This window comes from Electrophorus electricus, chromosome 5 (genome assembly GCF_013358815.1).
Source record: "Electrophorus electricus isolate fEleEle1 chromosome 5, fEleEle1.pri, whole genome shotgun sequence".
In the NCBI taxonomy this organism is placed as follows: Eukaryota; Metazoa; Chordata; class Actinopteri; order Gymnotiformes; family Gymnotidae; genus Electrophorus; species Electrophorus electricus.
In genome coordinates, this window is record NC_049539.1 from 25,877,464 (window position 1) to 25,900,277 (window position 22,814).

The 22,814-nt window shown below is 45.6% G+C and overlaps 2 protein-coding genes across 2 annotated transcripts; one reads left to right on the plus strand and one right to left on the minus strand.

The window, feature by feature from the left end:
- Positions 1-7,165: 7,165 nt before the first annotated feature.
- On the minus strand, positions 7,166-10,592 carry c5h9orf85 (chromosome 5 C9orf85 homolog). Its single transcript, XM_027030357.2, has 4 exons — positions 10,225-10,592; positions 9,953-10,059; positions 9,629-9,742; positions 7,166-8,093 (listed from the first exon to the last, which is right to left on the minus strand). Exons 1-4 carry the CDS (start codon positions 10,324-10,326, stop codon positions 7,946-7,948), a joined length of 471 nt encoding a protein of 156 aa, XP_026886158.1. The 5' UTR covers positions 10,327-10,592; the 3' UTR covers positions 7,166-7,945.
- Positions 10,593-10,781: 189 nt separating this feature from the next.
- Positions 10,782-22,282, plus strand: abhd17b (abhydrolase domain containing 17B, depalmitoylase). Its single transcript, XM_027030352.2, has 4 exons — positions 10,782-11,049; positions 12,233-12,709; positions 18,789-18,968; positions 19,153-22,282. Exons 2-4 carry the CDS (start codon positions 12,243-12,245, stop codon positions 19,370-19,372), a joined length of 867 nt encoding a protein of 288 aa, XP_026886153.2. The 5' UTR covers positions 10,782-11,049; positions 12,233-12,242; the 3' UTR covers positions 19,373-22,282.
- Positions 22,283-22,814: the final 532 nt, after the last annotated feature.

Sequence of the window (22,814 nt, forward strand, 5' to 3'; positions counted from 1 at the left end):
TCCTCATGTGATGTGATTGGTTGATCATGTACATGCCCGAGATGTAACCATTGGTCAGACAGCCTCTCACCGTGCCTGTGTGTAGCTGCTTCACAGAAGCCCATGGCCAGAGAGGCGACATGTTTATGTGGCCTAAAAAAAGGCCTAAAAAAAAAAAAAAAACAACAACCACAGAGTAAGAGTCTGTGGGTTGGATTTGTTTTTTGTTTTTTTTGCAGTGTATATTTTGCTTGTGTAAAACATGGTTGACAAAATATTCTTACATAAATCAGTCTTCTTACGCTCACATACCACCACCTACATTGTGATTAAATGACTTTTTAGACTTGTAAGTCTAATAAAACAAAAAACAGGACATGCAGTCTGGGTGTATTTATTTCTAACACAGAGTATAAAAATAAGAAACCAAAATCGACTTCAATTCCTATCTGATGAGGGCCCCGGGTGGTGGGGTCACCCCCTGCCCTCTATCCAACCCCCCGCCTGGGAGAGCAGTTAATGTAAGGTGCCAGAACATCCAACATCATGGCTTTGACTCCCACGGGGCACACATACTGTTATACTAATAAACTATGAAACCCGACAAGTCAACTCAAATGTTTTAAGGAAACCAACTGCCCCGTTTTCTCAAATTTCAGAATAAATATTTTCCTAAATAGAGCATAAACAAAACAGATGTTGATTAGTATGTAAACCAAAGTGGAGCGCTATTGTCATCACAGACATATACAGTGTGCCGTACACATTGAAATGATATAATGTTTCTCCTGGACTGAGGTGCAAGAAATATGCATGCATGTATGACATCCACAGAGATGATATTATATAAAGTTGGCAAATTAGGACACACACACACACACACACACACACACACACACACACACACACACACACACACGCACACACACACAGCCATTCCAGTATATTGAAGTAGGGGAATAGGGCATTTACATGACATGGCAGTAACATAATATGACAATAAGATGCTTCGATAAACATAAAAGGATCCATGTGGGTTGTGTGTGTGTATAAAGGGGTTGTGAACTTGAGAACAATGAGATTTCAGATTAGAGTGACATATAAAAGTGACATGCAGTATTGTGCGAGTCACAGCGTTCAAAGGGTCTTAGTGCTGCAGTCGGTAAATTCACTGAACACACACACTGTTCGAGAACCTGGCACGCAGGGGGTAGAAACCATTGGCCAGCCTGGCAGTCCTCGAGCAGTTGCTGTGGAACCATCTTTATTGTCATCTTTTTCATTGCTGGATGGCAAGGAAGCCAACAGGTTGTGCGATACGTGGGAGAGATCATCTGCAATGCTGGATGCCCTGCAGATGCTACATGAGTGAATGATATACTTCACAGGGGCAGAGGCGCATTGATGCAGAGTCCTGTGATCAGAGACAGTGCAGCGGGCAAAAATGACAGTGATACATATGGTCAGGACATTCCTTGTGGCACGCTTGTAGAACATGGTGAGGATGGGTGGGGGGATGTTTGATGTCTTGAGGTATCGGGGGAAATACAGACAACTCTGGGCTCTCTTAGCCAGGGAGTTTGTTGTTAGTCTTCCATGTGAGGTCTTTTGGAATGTGAACTCCAAACAACTTGGTGTTCATGCCTCTCTCCGTAAAAAAGGGAGATCGATTAGCACAACGATTTCCTGAAGTTGACAGTCATCCCTTTTGTTTTGCTCACATTCCAAAATATGATTATGATGATGATAATGATGATTCATGATGATTGGTATGAGTGCTATGGGTCAGTAGTCATTGAGCCTTGAAACTGCAGACTCCTTTGGCATTGTTATGAAGGTGGCAGACCTAAAGCTCTGTGGGACAATTGCTTGGCTCAGCAAGATGTTCAAGGTGCCTGTTGGGACTTCAGCCAGCTGACCCACGCAGTCTTTGGCGCTCGTTCAGGTATGGTTCACGTAGACTCCTCACATACTCTGAGGACGAGCAGAGTACCTGGTTGTTTGTGGGAAGATTCTCTCAATGCTGCAGTGTTTAGTGCTTCAACATGTGGTGGACCACTGGAGCTAATGATGTCCTGGATATGCACTGTGAGGTTCTGGAGTTGTTGAACTGGTTTATGGATTTTTTGTTCTGAATAGTTGTGCTTTGTCAACAACTCTTGCTGTTGCTGTCCTGAGAGCCACGGTACACATGCTCTTAATGCAGCTCCCTGGCTTTTCAGCACTGCGGGAACCTCAGCTATGTACTGTGGCTTCTGGTTGGTGCGTGTTGATGTGTTTGTGACATCATATGCTGTTTGATATAGCCAGTCACTGTGGCTGCATATTCATCTACATCAGTGAGATGACCTTTAGTACTGCAGTCAGTTTGTAGGAGTCCCTTGGACAGTGGACAGCCTGAGCCTAAAGATAGCTAACAAACCAAAATCAGAGGACTTTACTTTGCAAGATGGGGCATATGGGAGTTGTAGTTCAGGAGGATAGGTGGGTACAAGGCCATGTGGGGCTTTGCAGACTAGCAGCAGAATTTTATAGTGCACTCTCTCTGAAACTGGTTGCCAGTGTATCTGGTAACAAATGGGGGTAATATGGGCAGATTTCTTAGTAGGTATTAGGACTCTAGCTGCAGAATTTTGAATATACTTAAGAGAGTGGAGAATTGTAGTAGGTAAACCACAGGACAGAGGGTTGCGGTAGACAAATCTGAATGTAACGAAGGCATGCACCAGGATCTCGGGATCTTTAAAGGAAAACATCGGGTGGATTTGAGCAATACAGGGGAAATGAAGTCTTGGAAGGGATTTAATGTGTGAGCCAAAGGTGAGTCATGGGTCCAAGAATACCAAAGTTGTGACCAAGTCGCAGTGGGACTGACTGGAGTATCATCAACAGGAAATAAGTTGTCAGAGTAGGCTGAGATAGCAGATTTGGTAACAATGACCATAAATTTGGTTTTCTTGGTATTTATTTATTTATTGGTATTTATTTATTTATTTATTTTCAAAGTTAGAGCTTAACCAATACTCTTGAATACAGGAAACCAGTGTGGCAGCTGGAAATGATAAATTGGGACTGATAGATTTGAATATTGCAGCACAGCAGTAAAATTCAAGACTGTGACAACTGATAATGTTTCCAAGGCACAGGAAGTAAATGATAAACAATAAAGGGCCAAGGACAGAGCCTTGGGGAACACTCTGAGTAACAGGAACAGTGTTGGATGTGTGCCTCCCAACAGACAAAAGCCGACACAACAGACACAAGCCACTTATCTGTTGTATGATATGATCGAAACCAGGGTAGCACAGTACCATTAATGTCGGTAATGGAAAGCTGAGGAATGAGAATGACTAACCCCGTCAAAGATTGCGCTCAAGGTCAGGAAGGAAAAGAAAATAAGCAGAATCAGAGGAGAGAAAAGGATTAGCGCTGAAAAAGCAGACTGGAGTTCAGTGAAGGCCCATTTCTATGGGATGGTTGAATTCTTTGGATATTTTTCCCAAGGCGTTTACATCTAAGAGAACATGTCCCACTTCCAACTTAATTTCATTGATGGCATCATAATTGTTGTTTACCTCAGTAGCCACCGGAGCTAGTGAATACATTTGAGCTCGCATCATTTTAGGAACCTGATTTATTGTCACATTTATTCTCCTCCGAGGAGGTACAGTTGTCAGAGGGTTCTGACTCAGAGCTGTCTGAATGTAGTCTAGTTCAGTCTGGAGGCTTGTCTTTCTCAATGTAATACAACTGTCCCTCATCCCTCAGTGTGACATCAGCAAATCCTGGTATGGCTTTGCTGGCATGGCTGAGTTAGCAGGTGTCAGTCTCCTACGAGTACACTGAGCTGTCCAGTGACATCACGGTGGCTGGCTACACGTGTGCCAGAGGAAAAAATTTGCTAGCCTTTACCCGCCTGCCTTGGCGGTGTCATGCAGTGGGGGGTTGAATTAATTAGGTAGTGGGTGAAATTACCTCTGCAGAACAAGCTGATGGTAAACACATTAGTAAAGCCCATGAACAAGGCAAGCTTATCACAGGAACAGACACACAAAGTGAACAGATTGAACGAGACAACCATGCTCAAATGTAGAAATAACATTTGCCATGAGTCAATATGGCAAAAAGAGGAAACATAAATAATAAAAATGGAATTATTAGAAATGATTTTGATAACTTTTTCTACATTATATATTTGTTCTAGGTATGCTCAGCAACTTGCAGTGTTTTTTTCATAATGATTTGCTTACAATTTTGCATGGAAGAAAAACTGACTGCAGAATTTCCAAATGAATAGGTTCTAAACTTCTAAAATTAATGTTTTATGTGTTTCAGCTGTTTCTCTGAAAACCAGTGCCCACCCCATCTCATTTGTTTCCTCACAATGCAGACTGGTGGGGGAGCTCAACAGATCCGATGATTGGTCTTTGGGTCCATTTCGCTTGGCAAATGTAGATCAGTTATTTCCTTTTAAGGACGTGTTAATGGAAGGCACGTGTGAAAAACGTTTCCTCACTCGATTTCACTTCCTCCTTAGTGGTGACACAGATATGCTTCTATAGCTGGTATTCCTGTCTGTAAGCAACAGTCTGCTCACGTTCAGTTCCTCAGGCAACAAAATTCAACCTCTAGGCTAGAAGTTGCTGAGAAATAGGAAGGCATCTTCCAAGAAGTTCTGGATGCAGATGTCCCTGTTGCCCAGATGCTGGTATACATCAACCATTTCTCTATTTCATCCCTCTGTGAAAAATGATTGGCTTCTCATGCTTGTGATGTAGCCCTTATAGCCTCTGGAACTCCAGTAAAGATGACTGTAAATCCCTCTAAAACTCCTCTTAGAATGATACAGTATCCACTCAAACTTGGAGCTCTAGCTGATATGGTTCCTTCCATTGCCTCTCTGAATGAACAAGATTGTGGCCCTACTAGCCCAGGTAACACCCACGTCTTTCTGATTAAGAAACCAAGCCAAGATGAGTGGTGGTTTTTACCCCTCAAGATTTGCAAGCTGCTAATGTTGTAGTGATTCTGAGCTTCCCTGTCCCTGACCCTGAATCCATTTTGGCTATAGGTGGATAGCATTCCACCTATAGCCAAATAGTTTTCTGTTGTTCATTTATCCACTGTAATCTTCCGTATGCCCGTTAACCCAGTGATCAGTATATTTTTGCTTTCACATTTCCCCCATGTCTCACCCTTGTTCATTAATATGGAAGGCATCTTGACTTCTTTAACTCAAGATGAGTGTCGCAGCTGCTCCACTTCAATGCATTTGTCTTCCTGTTTTTATGACTGCTTGTTTAGGTCTTACTGTGGTTTCCTCACTTGCTCAGTTTCTCATTTCTAAATGCCAGCATGCCGAAATATGCGTGAAATGCTGTTCCTGCGCCCACTCGCTTTTGCTGTCATTAAGTGATAAGCCCACACTGAAGCCTCTGATCTGGTATGCACCCCATTTAACTGTTATCCAAAAGACCCTGTGTTCAAGCTATCCGTCAACCACAGAATGCAGCGAAAAGGCAGTTAGTTCCCTGCCTGAGAAAAAAAAGGTCTTTTGAAGTACTCAGAATTTACAAATTTGCCCAAAGCCTCTTTGTCTGCCATGTTCTGGAACACTGGGCAAGGAGAACTGAAAACCAAGCTTAAAAGGAAGTTACAGACATGCACTTCCTTAACGGCAATGCATCGTATTACTAGGGAAGCAAGCCTCAGCGCGTTTTCCTGCGACTGCTTTTTACTTTACTTCCAAAGCGTCACTGCACAGAACATTGCCAGGTCAAGCACACATCAAACACACCCCTCATCTACAAGGAGTCTGGTTGTTGACTGGCAGACTTCAGATATTCAGCACTGTATCCTCACTGTAAAGGTCAGGCACTGCTGACGACTCACTCTGCAGTGAAGTGCACCGGCCAAGACAAGCGGATACACTTCCCTGACTGGAAAAGGGCCTTCTCACCCTCCTAGCAACACCGCCAAATCTCACTCCTAGGGAATAGGAGCGCAGGGTTGTGGGACTATATGTCAGCAAAGGAAGTGCTAATCAACACTCCTCACTGAGCTGCTACCACCTGACCTTCACATAATGGTGTCTCAAAAGGCCAGAAGAAAAAGGCCAACATTCAAAGATGAAAAATCTAAAAATATATGCATCTATCCATTTTTATAGCTGATCTGATTGAATTTTGTCCTGACAATTTTTTTTCTGCTGTTGTTGCATCACTTTTTAGCAGTTAATGTCACCAACTGTTTTGTTTTTTTTAAATCAACATGCTCTCATCTCTTCTTCGGTCAGAGGTCTAGAAGTACGATCCCTAGTTAAGCCTGAAGACCTCTGTCTAGCCTATTTCTGACTAGTTTAGGAAACATTTTTATGCTTTTCACAGGCACAAACTTGCATGAAGTAATAGTGACTTGACGGAAAATGAATTTCACATTACTTGCATTCCTAACTTGGAACGTGACAACTTCACAATTGTCAAGAAATATACTCCAGTACTTTTCGGAGTCACATCCAGGAATGCCACACCTCCGCATGTAATTGGACAAGGTCTTACAAAGCAAAGAGTGCATTATAGCGAGACAATTCACAACCACCCCATCAGGCATCGACGTCTTGTTTCGGAATTGCCTGGGTAACTTCCTGCATTTTGTGTTGTTGGGCTTGTCACCTGTCTGGTGTCTGGGGACCTGGTCTCTACGGTTCTCCTTGGTGTGTCGAGTACTCATATACAGACCCTTTCGATCATCTCAACTGGCCTGCTTGGAATAGGAAGTCAGATCCCTGAGAAACACAGATGTTGTCCAACATCTGTGGTTCATTAAAAAACAAAAAACACCACAATAAATATTCAGATATCAGCCTCCGGCAACACCTGCAGGGGTCTATTGTAATTCTTGACAGGAAGCGGGGTGGGGGCAGGAAAACTCACTGTGCTTGGCAAAAACTTCCATGAACTGTAAACTACTACAGCGAGGATACTGCAGATATCAGGAGTTATTTTAACAGCATGAAGGGACTGTGTTGGAGCTGGAGGGACATTTGAGACTTTTACTAACTAAATACAGAATGACTATTGCAAATGTGTCTATTACGCCTTATCTACCGGTCACTTCTGCAGAGCGTGGGTTAGTGATATTACCAGCGACAATTGAAAGACAATTTAGTTGAACCAAAGAATACCAATAAAAGAATAAAATTATTTTATTTAAAATAGCTACTCTTGATTGGATGTGGGTCACTAGCTTGTTAGGATCACATCAAAAACCCTTAGGATTTCATATTAAAATCACTAGATACACTCATTTGTGTGTATGAATAATAAAAAAGGTTTCTCATTCATAACAGATAATTGGCTGACAAAAAAAAAAAAAATCACGAAAGAAACAGCCCATAATAATAAAAAAAACAAACAAAAAAACAACCTCAATTCAGGTCTGTTTGTTTCTCCACCAAATGCATACCCTATGTAGGAACTGGTGTAGCAGAAACACTGATCAACACATAACCGCAAACACCCATAAACACAAACATACCTGGTTGTAGTAATGGCTTAATTTGTAACTGTACATAAAATTAGCTAATAAACCAATAATAACTATAAAGTTCAAGTGACGTTTTAAAAGAAATACTGAAAGTGTCGTGAACAAGGAACAAACCTGCATACGCTACAAGTTCCATATGTTCTGTATGTTTAACCATAGGTCTCAAACCCATATGAAACAGTGTTAATTTCTACAAAAGGTTTTCAGAAGCAATTCGGAAATGAAAACCAGACAAAATGAGTTCTCAACCTCAGCCTCAACCCTGTGCTCTCAAATTTGTACAGAAAGTGATTGCATACAGTTAAAAAGCAACTGTAATTTGAACCACTAAAGCTTATAGCAACGCTGAAATGAACAACCTTGCTAAAAAAAGGCTCCTTCAGGGTTCGTTAGTACAGCCCCTCATCTTCATCCTAATGACTTATTTTCCTACAGCAGCTGAATCACGTTCCCCGCTGTCGCCGGCCTCTTCATCGTCCGTCCAACCGGAGTCTGCCGTCCTGTTCCCGCTGCCTTGCGGGTGCTGAGCCATGGCCTCTGCTGGCTCCTCCCCCTCCGCACCGCCCAACCTGTGACGGATAAACATCACAACACTTATGGACTCGGGTTTGAGGGACTCTCTCACATCAAATGATGGAGGAATCACAGCAAAAACAAACACCTGTGGCAAACAGACCAAAGGAATGTAAACATGCAAATAACCAGAAAACAGATTAGTGCAGTTTAATGGACGCAGATTTAGTCATCCACGATAACGCGCTTATAACGTATAACGCGCTATAACGTACTGCCATGTACTTATCACCATAACGATCTTTGTAATGTCACAAAGGCCAGGGGAAGATGGGGGAAAGTATTCCGAGCTCCGCCCCCAACAAGGAGGCGGCGTCTAGCACCTGAAGGCATGTCAGCATCCCACAATAAATACACACAGGGTCCCCAGTTTATTAGGCACACCCGTCCAACGGTGAACTGCAATTCTTGCCTTCACAACACTAAGAATCCACCTAAGCGAGACAGTTGTGTGCACAAAGCCAAAAGGATCGTAGCCGCTTGGGAGACAGTATTATCATACACATCTAGCTCTTACAAAGGGTACCGACTAAGCCCTCGTCAATGCTGAATAAACACTACCTGATACTAAAGATACTTGTCTACTGGATTTGTGTCACATGACCTGTGACCTGTGACCTATTGGAATAAACAATGTTTGTAAAATGGGAAAGTGGGGGGGGGGGGGGGTGGAACGACAGGGAGACCCAATAAACTTACAGCAGAGTGTATACGCTGTTTGTATGCACTAGCATAATAGTATTACCAGATTATACTTAACAGTTCATACCCATACTAAAGTTTTGAGAGGAAATAAAGAGAAATGGATTATAGGGAGGGAAAGGCTGACGAGAGAACGTCCTCCTGTAGACAACTGAATTATAAGTTAAATATTAAGTACTCTGGTGCCATTAGTAGCCGGGGGGTGTAGCAGGCAGAGCAGAGAACACCTGTTTCAGTAAATACTTTATAATAATGCCCACCACATGGAGCTTATACAACATTGCTCTGCTAATATCTTTCGTTACCATTTTTCCTTATTTTTCCACTCTCACACAGCAGATGAGCCATGTTCTGATGCATGCTACTGTCTGGCACCATTCGGATCATTCTGCAGGACCAAACATACTCAGATGGCTTATACTTAACTGGCTTATACAAAATATACTTAACTATTTACTAAATTAGATCATAGCCAAATGCATCTGAAATTCACCTAGCCTATCCCTAACGCAAGAGAAAATGTGATAAACTATCTAATCAATTTAAATTTTAATTAATAGCTTTCAAACTACGTAACTCTCTATGTGCCAAGAAAACATACAATATAGAACCATCACTGCAATGTTTTTAAAAAAGTCAGAAATTGCACACAGGAGATCCATATGGAAGAAACAAACTTGTCTTTGATATCAGAGATTCGCAAACATCCAAAGGCAGTGGGATGCATATCCTAATGCAAGTTTCCCCAAACATGTGTAAACCCTTCGGCCTTTTCTAGAGTAAAGTGTTAGTTGTCTGAGTAGGTACGCTGACCACGACAGATACTCACGTAATTACAATCTCCTCTTTCTTCCCGCATTTGGCGCAAAGCTCCAGACTGAGAGCACAGGACTTGCACATGATGTGATATGCATCCTTCACCGTCTTCTGCAGGCACTTCACGCTAGAGGGAGACAGAGCCGCGCGTAAGAGTCGCCTCTTAAAGACTCCGGCAGCACACATTTACGCCAGTACCACGAAAAAAAATGAAAGAGATTTAACGTTAATGCTTCTTGCTCACGTTGGTCGATAAACACTTGGGTAATATTTACTCACAGGCATGACAACTGTGCAACTAAGCCTTAAATGTAAAGCAGCGAGAAGGAAAAGTCACCATTTGCGGGGCTGTGTGAGGAACTTGTATTTGTTGTACTTGACTCTCCACTCCAGTATTTCCGTGCATCGCTGGCACAGACCGTCATGGACCTTCGCATTTGCTTTCTGCACAGGTCAGAAGACACGAGACCGTCGACACTCCGTACCAAATGTGAAAGAAAAAAAGCGACACTGCTGACTCGTGAGCTCATGAAAGTCGTTAATCGAAAACAGTGCCTTGCTATCTATCCGTTAGATAAATCGGAATACGCACGGCGCTAAACCCCTCACCTTCACTTGAGGACTGGCGCCGTATTTGTCGTTTTTAAACGCAGTGCGGTTCTGGTGCTTTTGGCTTCGCGAGCGACACTCGCCGCCTCTCTGGGAGCTCATGTCCACGTGCAGGGCAGCTTAGAATCCGCGTGACGTAATGCCGCAGTACCGGAAGGAAGTACCGAACGGCCGAGTGCTGCCGTGAAACGTTGTTCTGTATGAGTAAGCCTTAAATATCAGACACTGCAGACTCCGTCAAATCCGCAGACCAGCAACGACACAAGTCGAATTTAGGATTTCATGTTGTTAAAAGTAATCTTAAGTTTGTCTATATACCCAAATTACGACAAAAGCAGCAGCTAGCGACCTGTATTACTTATTTAACCTTGTGCAACAAAGTGAAACAAAGCTATAATTACGTGGATGTAACGATATAACGTCATTTACTGTGGTAAACACACACTGATCTGTCGGTGGCACGTTCCTCACATCTCATTGCTTAAACCAGCTGTCAGCATAGTGACGTGTACATCCGGTATTCCGTAAGAACGCGATAAATCCGTAAGTGAGCGCTGCGCGGGTCACTGCTTGGTAAGTGCTGCAGCTTCGCGTTTCCACACCGCTTGGCTTGTGATCACACATCGCTGATCATTTCGACCACATGCTGACGAGGTCCGCGGAGGAAGGTCCGGGACGGGGACGTGAGCGACCACCTTGCACCGCATCCCGGGCTCCGTTTCGCGGACCCTTTAGATCTGCAGTGATCTCGGTAACCGGACAGGTCACCGGCGCAGCACGGCGGACATTTCCACGGACCCCGGGAGCAAGGACGTCTCCCTAAAGGTATTTGATCAGGCGTGTTGGCCAGTTACCGTTTACGGTGGTTTTATTTATTGAGCATCCGGCTCCACTTAAACAATGTTGGAAAATTTAAAAAAAAAAAAAAAAACAGCGCCAAGGGTCATTTCTATCTAAAAGGAAACCCAAACCCAGCAAAAGACGAGTTTGTTAACAAGCCAACAAATGAATAATACACAGTGTCATTCCTTCACGGCGTGTTACTGACGGTGAATCTTAAAACAGCATAATGGTGCTTAATTATAGACACAACTGAAACCGAGCACTCGTAAGATCCTGGAATGAACGAAGCTGTCTTTGTGTACGTGTGACTGAACGACGGCTTCTAGTAATGGCCTGTCAAACGTCAACCACCATGTAAAACCGTATCTGTATACTTTCTTAGATGCTTTTGTAGCGCTAAAGAATTTCAGATACGAGACGAAGGGTTCCACAAGCGAAGGGTTGCATCGCTCAGTTCAGTTTCTCCGCAACTAACTTCTCTTACGATAATGACTGTATTAGTCAGCTGTGAGTCACATGGTGTGTGTGTGTGTGTGTGTGTGTGTGTGTGTGTGTGTGTGTGTGCGCGCGCGCGCGGGGGGGGGGGGGATACCAGGATTGTCCTCAGGGCATATTCCTTGCTGTCAGATACTTGGGCAGTGTCGGGAATGACGATATAATCTGTATTAAAATTCTTGTGGAAGCTTTTATGTGCGATTGTTTATAGTGTGCCACTAATTGAAATGGTCAGGAATCATTAGCTTCAAGTAGCACATCATTGTTGTAGGATTTGTTGAGTTGATTGAAGTTGTTTATGACTCTGAACTGGAGTCTGCTGAACGCCAACCACTGAACTAGAGTCTTCGAAATGGCTTTGAACTCTAGACAATGATCAGAAAGTGAGATTAATAAAGATTAACGAGATAAATTTGAAATAAAGCAGGAAGTAGCACCACCAGTATTTTTTTTTTAAATTGTCTGTTGGACACCCTCCCTCTACCTTTATTTGCCAAAAGATTCTTGCATAAACTTGGCCATGCGTGTACCTCAAAATCATTGAGCAGGGAGGGGCAGTGTTTCACAAAACCAATGAGAAACAGAGAGAGCGAAGAACAGATAGTATTGTTTGATGATCTGTTGTTGGCAGTTTGACTAATCATTGACCCCCCCCCCCCCTTCCCAACAGTGATATTAGGATGAATCATTTGTCCCTGAGTGAGCTGTGCTGTCTCTTCTGCTGTCCGCCCTGCCCAAGCAAGATTGCCTCCAAGTTGGCCTTCCTGCCCCCCGAGCCCACCTACACTCTGATGTGCGACGAGAGCGGCTCGCGCTGGACGCTGCACCTGTCGGAGCGGGCTGATTGGCAGTACTCGGTTCGGGAGAAGGACGCCATCGAGTGCTTCATGACGCGCACGACACGCGGAAATCGCATTGCCTGCATGTTCGTGCGCTGCTCGCCAAACGCGCGCTACACGCTGCTGTTCTCGCACGGCAATGCCGTGGACCTTGGACAGATGAGCAGCTTCTACATCGGCCTGGGCTCGCGCATCAACTGCAACGTCTTCTCCTACGACTACTCGGGTTACGGTGCCAGCTCGGGCAAGCCCTCGGAGAAGAACCTGTACGCCGACGTGGATGCCGCCTGGCAGGCCCTACGCACTCGGTAAGGAGCCTGTGTCTCTTTGGAAGTGGGGCTGGGGTGCTCTTGGGGGCGATTGGCCCGAAGTTTATCCCTCTCCAGGATGTGAAACCGAGGGTGCGAGTTGCAGAGTGCTGGCTATCGCCGGCCAGCAGGATCTTCTGAACATCAGAGCCAGGTATGATGGATTAGGGAGAGTGGATGGTCGTTCGCCAGGAGCAGAGTTGGAATTAACTTATGCTGGGTAGCATATTTTTAGAAACGGGCCAAGGCTCTGTATTCATTTGGCCAATTTGGATATGGCTGCTACACTCAGCCTTTGCTGCACTGTTAAATAAACGTGAAATCCATATGGCCCAGTTTACACTTGGCATTGTCATGCGTCCTGGGTGATCGGACTTTAAGCCGGCAGCCCTAAGTACGTGTGTGATTTAGGTACAATCAGTCTCAGAGATGTCATAATATTCAGAATTTCTTCTTCTTTTTTTTTTTTTTTTAAACTTTCATGTTTTCTCTGTATTGGTACTTTTAATTCTCCCCATTGATTTGTGTTGGGTCTGTTTTGTAACAATAACAATAGTAGTGGTGTTTTTGGGAAAACATTTACCTTCAAAAAATATTTGTGTGAATCCAGTATCGCGAGAGATATCATATTCATACACCCAGGCCTAGTGCGATCGATAATGTGTCCTGATGCGTCCTCGACAGCAACGAAGTACAACCCGTATCAACCGTAGTTTTTTGCGTGGCCCTTCCTTTTAAGGAAATTATGTAAACAGTCTGATCACAGGTTCAAAATGGCAGGTGTAAACAGCTGTTTGTTCTTGTCCCTTGTAATCCGATCATGAGACAGGCGTTAATACCAGGTGTTGATAACAACCAGTATGGGATGTGCTTGTTCCATATAGGTGCCAATCTCGGGTAATCGTGCTGCCAGACAAAACGCAGGCATTGTCTGCAGGCCGAGTTTGCAAGCGTGTCCATGTCTTTGTTAACTCAGAACAATCATAATTACCCAATTCTCATACTCGTACTTCCGTGGACTAAAATAGATTTTCAAAACAAGCCTCCTTGTAACTTTGGGAATAGGTTCAAGCCTGTGAACTGGGTAGTCTCTTCTTCCATGGAGAGAAGTTACTCAACTATAGGCTTCTGGCATGTTTTCATGCTCTGAAGCCATATTTTATAGACCGTAGTTCCTGTTCTTGTAGGCACTTCTTTTTGTTTCTCATAGTTCATATATGTTTAGACGAGCTAACCTGCTTGATGTTGTTCACTGAAAAGCCTTCCTTCATGTTTCCAGTGACAACCAAATCCACCGAAAAGGCAATCTAGATAGGAAACTGCCGGATACGTGTAACATAAGCATGCAGGCCATGTGTGACGGTCTCTGTAAGGCAAGCCGTTATCAGCCGGCATCTTTGTTTATCTGTGTGTCATTTATCCGTCTGCCTATGCAAACTCTGCATATGTAACCTGCGTTGAGATCCTCCTCGCTTCCGGCTTGCTGCGCCGGTGACTCCCCGAGCGGTCTCCCGGCCACCGGCCGGCAGGTTGAGCCTCGGTGGCTCCAGGCTTTCCTTTCGTCGTCTCGCACAAAGGAACACGGGGGGGGGGGGGGGGGGGGGGTCTTGGAGGCATACTGCTGCCCCACCCCCACGCACCGCTGAAGATTCTGTTGGTTGAGCACTGCGGGAAAGGGAACCTGTAAGCTAGAGACTAAGCTGAGAAACGGCGGCTGTCACGTTTTTGAGGCTTCATTCATGTGTAAATGGTCATGAAGGACACGGCACAGGGCAGGCAAGGTTTCGTCACTTAGGAAAACGGAGCCGCGCAACACGCTGTCGGGGAAAATTCCCAATAAAGATTGTGTACATCTATAAAGCCACCATCTGCTTTAATTGAAAGGCCTGCATCGTATCTACTGTTGTGTAGGTTTGCGGTCAAGTGAGAGGAAGGGAAAATGGAACGTGCCGCTCAGAACGGCCGTGTTTGCAAGTCTCTGGCCATAAGCAAGGTCTGCTTATGGGTCGTGAGAACTGTTGAGTGTAGCAGGGGATACAAAGAGGCATTGTGGGGGTGCGCATGCGTGTGATGAAGAACGTGAAAGCTTTAGTAAGTCTTTGCGACAGCAGCTTGTGTGTTTGTCTCAGGGTCTACACTGCGTGTGGGTGTGCTAAAACGCGTGTCCTCACGGGTGCATGTGCTACCAGCGAACAAGGCCGATGCTCTTGGCCTGTCCCCGTTTGACAGATGACGTCCCCGAAGCGTCCCCCAGCGTGGCCGCGCCAGTCCGTGACTGCTTCGTCCTCCATTCCGAATGCTCGGAGAGACACTCGGGGGGGCCCATAGGGCTCCAACTAGTCGGTCGACAGTCCGACAGCGTTCCCAGCCACGGAAGGAACGACCCAGATCAGCTTCGTCACTCTCCACACTGATATTTCAGGGGGTCTGGCTGCTTGTCTGAGGGTTGGAGATGTAAGCTACGGAGCTCATATCTCCTTTTCACCTAAATATCAGAGGTTTCTGCTTACTGTGCAGTCCTCCTCAGTTTTGTGTGCATGTGGCCGCATACTTGCCTTGCCTGCGGTGTGTCCTGCTCATTGTTTGTGTGTGTTTGTGTGTTTGTGTGTGTGTGTGTGTGTGGGTGGATGGCTTCTTTGTCTGTAGCCATGTTCTTCCTCTTAAAACAGGTTCTTGGCCCATATGGGATTCTCCCTCCCCCCCCTCACTCGAGCACCTTCTTTCTGACACGAGAGCTAAGCCGTTCTGGCTCCTTCCACTTTTGGCAAGATATCATTTCGCTCAGCATTTGTTCTTGCGCGGCTCCGCTGTCGGCGGTTCGGGTTGAGGGGCGTCGCGAGTGCGACTCTCTCCCTCAAAAACAGACCCGTGTCATCGGGCTCAGACGAATTATACCGGAACAGGAATCGAGCGGCCTTGAGAACCGAAGGGGGCGTTCACAGAAATGGCGCCGTTACTGAATGTGACACGGCGTCCCATGTTTTGTTTTGGCTCCTTTGCGCGTTTCTACTTGCCGCGTTAATCCAGGCGTCATACAAGACAGATAATTGACTTCTTGTCTGAAGCGAGCGCGGTTTGCTGGTTGTCGCTAGTGCGGGCTGAGTGGCCCTTCGGCGATAACCGATGGCAGCCGCCTTCCGGTCGCTCCACGACCGAGACGAGCTCTCCCGGGCCAACACCGGGCTTCGGGTGGCGGCACGTTCTTTCCCCGCTTGGCGAATTTCCACGTCCGTTTCGCGCGGCGCGCAAGCCGGCTCACACGGGACACGTGCGCTTCACGAGCTTTACGTCGGGTTTTCGCGTGGCGTTAGCCGTCACGCTAAGTAGCAGGGACTCATCGTTAGCGTGTCGGGCCTGGTTTAGAAGGGAAACGCCAGACTTGTAATGAGCGGCGACATTTCTTACCTCCATGGCACCTGCGACGCTCAGAGGGCATGGGGGAGCAGAGCGTGAAAGCGAGAGCTGCGTTTTACGAGAAAATGTCGCCCGAACAGCTACCTGAACCTGTTGACTGAAGTGTGGTTTGGTGGTATGCGGTTTGTTCTCCTTTCATCCTGTGTACACATGCTTTCTGTGAAGGATGGACACACCTTGCTACCTGGCCAGTTGAGTCAGTGATGAGTAAGCACGCAGGCACGCATGCGTGACAACCACTGCAGAAGTACCTGCAGCCCAGCGTGCACTGCAGGAAGTCTACGGAGGACTGGGATAGATCCATCTGCTTCTCCACGGCACTGGGTACAGAGGGGGGGGGGGGGAGAATGAGAGCAGGGGGGGAGGAAGAGGGAGTGGAGGAAGGCAGAAGCACAGAAAAGGCGAGCGGGGGAGCAGACAGCAGGAGTGGAGGATGGACGGCGGCCCGAGAGCGAGCGAGGGAGGACAGGAAGTGGCGCGCGGGGGCGGGGGTGGGGTGATTCACCAGGAGACAATGAAGAAGGCGGCAGTGATGTCACAGAGGAAGCCGCTCGACTCGGACCAGACGCAATGATTTACGTCCGCGGCTTAATTTTATCCCGACAATAGCCTGACAGGATGAGCGGTAGCAGGATCGGACTTGGTAGGTGTCTTATACCCAGGAGAGATGAGGAAGGGTTGTTTTTTTTTTTTGTTTTTTTTTTTTAAGCGCCGTGGGGCCGTTGAGTTCCTGGCTGCTGCTGAATGGTGCGGCCTTGACAAGTTGGGAGGGGGTGTGCCCAAAGCCAATCCTGCAAGTCAAATATTGATTGATTGCTTGGCAACTGATTCCTGATGAGTTCAGTCGGGGCAGGCCTAGTGGCAGCCATAACATGTTTTGCCCAGGAAGTAAAGAAGAACTTCCTACCAGAAACACACAGTACTGACTTTGATCCACCACAAGTGCAAAGAAGAAAAAAAAAAAAAAAGTATTATTCAATCATTTTACAACTACAACATGCAGATTATGAAAATAAATCTGAAGACTTCTCAGAGGGATCGATATGAGACTTAGTGTGTGAGAGAGAGAGACCTCCAAGACAACACAGGTGAGGTGACGTTGACCTTGCTGGCTGCGTGTAAGCAGGTTCTTCTGTGAGGTCATATGAGTTTGTAAAGGAATGGGGTCGACGCTAGAAAAAAAAAAAAAAAGAAAAAAAAACCAAACCACCCACAAAAAAAGGCCTACCTGCAGGTGGCCAGATGGCCAGGATGGAGTGTTTAAGAACAGGGCGCAAAGAGCAAATTCACTATTTAAAGACGATTAGGTGTGTGTGGGAACGGGTCGAGTTGGCCTGGAACACACTTCGCTGGTGTGTCACCTGTTGGGCCTCAGCCAGCGTGAATTACAGCTTTTGTTTCGCCTCGTTACTCTCCATGCCGAACATGATTTGTTCTTCTGTAGCATCATGTGACTCGGTGCTTCACCCCTAAATACGAGATGTGCAGCATTTTGTTTCCCACTGAATGCTTTTCCCATGAGGATTTTGTATGATCGTCAGTTTTATTTAAAGATGGTATTGACTTTTCATCTCACATTTAGCCCTTAAAAAGCACAATTTTTAATTTATTTTGGTCTTGCCCATTATTCCCCGATGATGTAGATAGCCCTGTATGCTTGATCTACTCATACCTATGCATATATTGACTAAATCATGCTTTATTATTATTATTATTATTATTATTATTATTGTGTTCAGGAGTCCACCTTTTTCTGTGGAGTCAGTTGACTGGTAATTCACTCTAACCAGTAGCGGAATGAGGCCTCCACTGCGCCACCTAGTGTTAGAAGCTGTTCCTTCACTTCACTTCTCCTCCAGTGTCTGGTCTCCTGGCTCCAGTTAGATGGTGTCCCTTTACGCTGCAGCTCCCGGTCTCGGCCAGCGTGACTGGACTCGCGTCCTTCCTACAAACAAACAAACAAAAAAAACGGCTCCCGCTGCTGACCCTGCTACCCTAGCCCTTTAATGGTCCGATGACCTCTGGCTTACAGGTCAAGCCATTGACCTCTCGTTTTTAACTACTTCTCTCCCATCCTGATGGGTTATGCATCAAATTGCAGGGTCCTCCTTGAAAAAATGGGAGTTAGGGGGTGGGGCGTTACTCATCAGGTTCTTGTGGTGTATTTTCAAATCAGGCACTTTATAGCACAGCCTTTTACGGTTTCATCCAACAGATTACTGTAGGGCTGAAAGCTTTTGGTGGGTTTAAATGTGATTTTTCTGATCATTATCACAACAGCAGTTTGTTTATGGTTGTTCTATAAATTACATGTCAGGTGTGGTATTTACTGTACACATAGTATCCACATCTACCAAGAATATTCCTCCATGAACATAAACAGATGAAGTGGTGTAACTGTCATGACCTTTTTTTTTTTTTTTTTTTTTAAAAAGCTATATTTTGAAAATATTGGTGTGATACAACAATATAATAACTTAGAAAATGGCAGAGTCATGTTAAGAATCTTAATAACATTTTAAAATAATGTGTGGTTAAGAAACCCTGTGTTCTGTGTCAACTGACCTGGCTTACTTGATGAGGGTGGGTGGGTGTGTCGAGTTTGACAAACTTGGAGAACGTAAGTGTGTGTGTGGCGTTAATGACTAACGGTCCTTTCTCCCAGGTACGGCATCAGACCTGAGAACGTGATCGTGTATGGGCAGAGCATCGGCACGGTGCCCTCGGTGGACCTGGCGTCGCGGTATGAGAGCGCTGCCGTGGTCCTCCACTCGCCCCTCACCTCGGGCATGAGGGTGGCCTTCCCCGACACCAAGAAGACCTACTGCTTCGACGCCTTCCCCAAGTCAGTGAGCTCTTCCTTCACCTTTTCTTCCTACTTAGACCAACCTTCAGCCTACTTCACGTCAGACGATAGTGTGTGTGTGTGTGTGTGTGTGTGTGTGTGTGTGTGTGTACATTGCACTTATGTGCCTGTGTGTTCTTGTGTCTCTCTCCCCCCCCCCCCCCCCCCTTTCCTTTTTCTGCAGCATTGACAAGATCTCCAAGGTGACGTCCCCGGTGCTGCTGATCCACGGCACGGAGGATGAGGTGATCGACTTCTCTCATGGCCTGGCTCTCTACGAGCGGTGCCAGCGGCCCGTCGAACCGCTCTGGGTGGAGGGGGCCGGGCACAACGACGTGGAGCTCTACGGACAGTACCTGGAGCGCCTCAAGCAGTTTGTGGCCCATGAGCTGGTCAGCCTGTGAGCTGGAGCCACCTGCACCTGTCTGCCCCCCTGACCCTGCCCCACGACCCTCTGCTCGTACCTCCGGCGCCTCCTCCCGTCGACAACTGTGAAGTCGATGGCAGCGTTCCTTTATTTCGGTTTTAGGTCTTTTGTTGGGGTGGGAACGAATGAACCGTCATAGCTGCCTTTTGAGTGTGTGTGTGTGTGTGTGTGTGTGTGTGTGTGAGGGAGATGAGATATGAGTGGCTCTCTGCTCACACCAAGCCCTAAGCAGTCCTATAGACGTCAATCATGACTCTTTTAGACTTTACTTGTCTCCATGTGCTAAACCCAGGGAGGTGTGTGTGTGTGTGTGTGTGTGTGTGTGTGTGTGTCACAGGACTGAACCAGGCGCTGGACACACACACAGTCATTACAAGAGCAATGCCAAGTTCTTCCCTGTGAACCGCTTCAACACAGGACATGTGCCGGAGAAAACATGTCTCGTGTTTTGTGTTTTTTTTTAAACACCTCATCCAGACCCTGCAGTTCAAAGGTCAGTTTACCACTTTTTCTGGAACGTGGCCATTCAAACGCACATGCCCCCTGACTGCACTCCTGCCCGACTTCTTGTGGCAGGTTGTTCAGGTCTCCACATGTTGATCACCTGCCTGTTGCCTCCCACGGGTGGTCTTATCCGTTTGTGGTGTTTTTTGTTTGTTTACCCTCCCAGATCTTTGGGGAGGGGGGAGAAAACACATGCTGAACAGTAGGACGTTTAATTGTTCTCCGTTTAATCCATATCATTTTGGAATTACCAATGCATCTCGCTTGTGTCTCATGAGAACTCGAGGCCTCCTCGTAGCCTCCGTTGTGGTTGTGCGGAGGGTGGAGGCGATGTCCACCAGGATTCTCCGAACTCCGGTTCTCCACAGCTCCTTCCGGTTGGCTGACCGTAAGCGAAACCCTGTGGCAAGCCGGATGTGCTGAAGCAGGGGGACAGCCAACCTGTACACGGGTTTTTTTGTTTTTTTTTTAGCCACTTGCCTGGGTAACTGTACGGGATCGTCTCTTCTCTCTTCTTGTGTGTTAATTTCAGCTTGTCAGGGCCAGACGCTCACCTGAGTACCCATATTGTCAGGGCCTTGTTCGGATCGCTTCGAGGCGCGGTGTTGCCGTACAATTGGAGTCACGTGTTCTGTTTCTGCGGGTTGTAGCTGACTACCACTGACAGTAGCCCACAGTCTCGCCTGTTTGCCTGGATCCACAGAAACGCACCCTCAAATGATGCCTGGCTGCTCATGAGTATGGACAAACGCGTGTGAATATATATAGATGAAGTTAAAAGAAACTCTCCATTTATCTCAGATTATAACAAATGACTGTTGTCCTATTCCACTTTGTAAATATTATTTGTTTATATGGCAATTTTTTTAATTGCTCTGTTCTTAAAACTATGCAGGTTATTACTAATAACTTGAAATTAGGATCATTTATTGCAGTGAAAGTCAGGATGAATATTTGACAGAACTGTTTGCCCTGACGTAACGTTACATTTATTACCTGCCTTTTTTTTTTTTTGTTTGTTTTTCTGTCTTAGAAACTCATGATGTGTTCTGATGCTCCAAACAATGGTTATAATAAACTGTTAAGAGGTTATTAAACGCAGAGTAAGATGAAGGGGCGCGTCTAGTCTGATTCGTTATCAGCTTGTGGGCGCGGAGAACCGGAACACGAGCCGGCGCTCCTTTTACCGCAAACGATGGGCATCTGTGAGTAACCCGAGGCGCGCGGTTTCACGTGTGCCAAACTTGTAATTAGCACTAGTAATCTTTCCCTAATTAGTAAGGAAAGAAAGTAAAGCATTTATACAAAAACATCTCAGTTTCTTCTTAAAAACAAAACAAAACAAAAAACTAATGTTTTATAGTCAAAATTCGATGTTTTGTTTATTTTTAAGAAGTGCATCCTTAACTCAATGCTATTTTTGCTATTCGTCCTGAATTAGTATTGCTCATGAATCGCAGTCCAAAATTGCTGAAATGCACCAGCTGGTGCTATCCCTGCTGCGCGTGAGCCTGTGGCGGCGCAGAGGTGCGCGTGCCGTTCGTGGGCAGTATTGCATCTGGCATACTAATGCTGCATGCTACAGCAGTGCATATACTGCATACTACTCCTTATGGTGTATTATACAGCACAGTATCCATTATGGCATTTACCAGTACGGCACTACACTGTCACCCACCCAAATGCGCACAGTTTGATGTTGATAAAACCCCAGACGGAAGGGAAGGCACCGAGTACATGTAACTTTAATGGTCGTGCTAGATTTAGTCGTGTCACGAGGCCTATTAATGTAAAAGAAGGTTTGGTTATAACCATCTCGGATCACTACTGTGCGTGTTTTAGTATCTGCTTCTGTTGACATGAAATACGGTAACAAAAATAAAGGTATAAAATGCAGCATTTTCACACATCAAGAGCGGCTTCTTTTGGTAGCACATTGCAAACCTCCTTTACGTGTTAACAGTACAGGATGTGGTCAATAGCTTTAATAGCAAGATGCCCAGATAGTTTTGCAACAGAGGAAAAAAACTAGAGACGTCCTTTTTCACTAAAGTGGAATGCCAATGTCCTGTAATAATGAATCGATAAGCCAATAGGATGTGATGTGTCGGTACTTCTGGTTTTAACAGCTACATTTGATACTTTAGACTTTAAAATGCATCTTATTTGGATTGAGGGCTTAGTTAGTGTTTCCGGAACTATGGTAAACTTGTTTTCTACATCTTTAACTGGAATTTATATATAGGTACAGGTAACCGTGTCACAAATAAGCATGACATCCTCTATGCTGTACCACGAGGCTGTGCACTCTGGGCCACTATGATTCCATTTGCATTTTAATGTATGACATGTGCTGTATTAATAAAGATTTATTATTAGCGTTGTTTGTCACCTAACTATCTGGAGTCAGTTGTTTTGGTCACGTACTCTATACTACACACTACTTTTAGCCACACTAGTAGTGTGCATTTCGAATGCACCTCTGGTTAACCCAGTCCACCTACACACCCGACTCAAGTCCCAGAATCACCCACCGAGCCGGACCAGGTGTGAACGGTAGTCGCCCGGGCTGCGATTGTGACTTGCTGGGTCTTGTAGGCGTGCGGTAACGAAAGAGTAGTGGTAGGGTGCCCTCTTGTGGTCGAGCTATATCAATGCCAATATGACCAAGAATAAAAATACATTTTATATCTGTCTTGGGACATTGAATCAGCGGGGCGGCACCACAGCCTAAAATAACTGCTTTCCATTGAAGTTCACATATATTCACTTAGCGCTACTGATGTTTACAACCTATAGGTCAGAGTTGTCAATTCAATAAGCCTGGAGCCATGACCTTTGAACTGCAGGGTCTGGGTAAGAGGTGTTTTTAAAAAAAAATACGAGACGTGTTTTCTTCCGGGATGGAGATAATC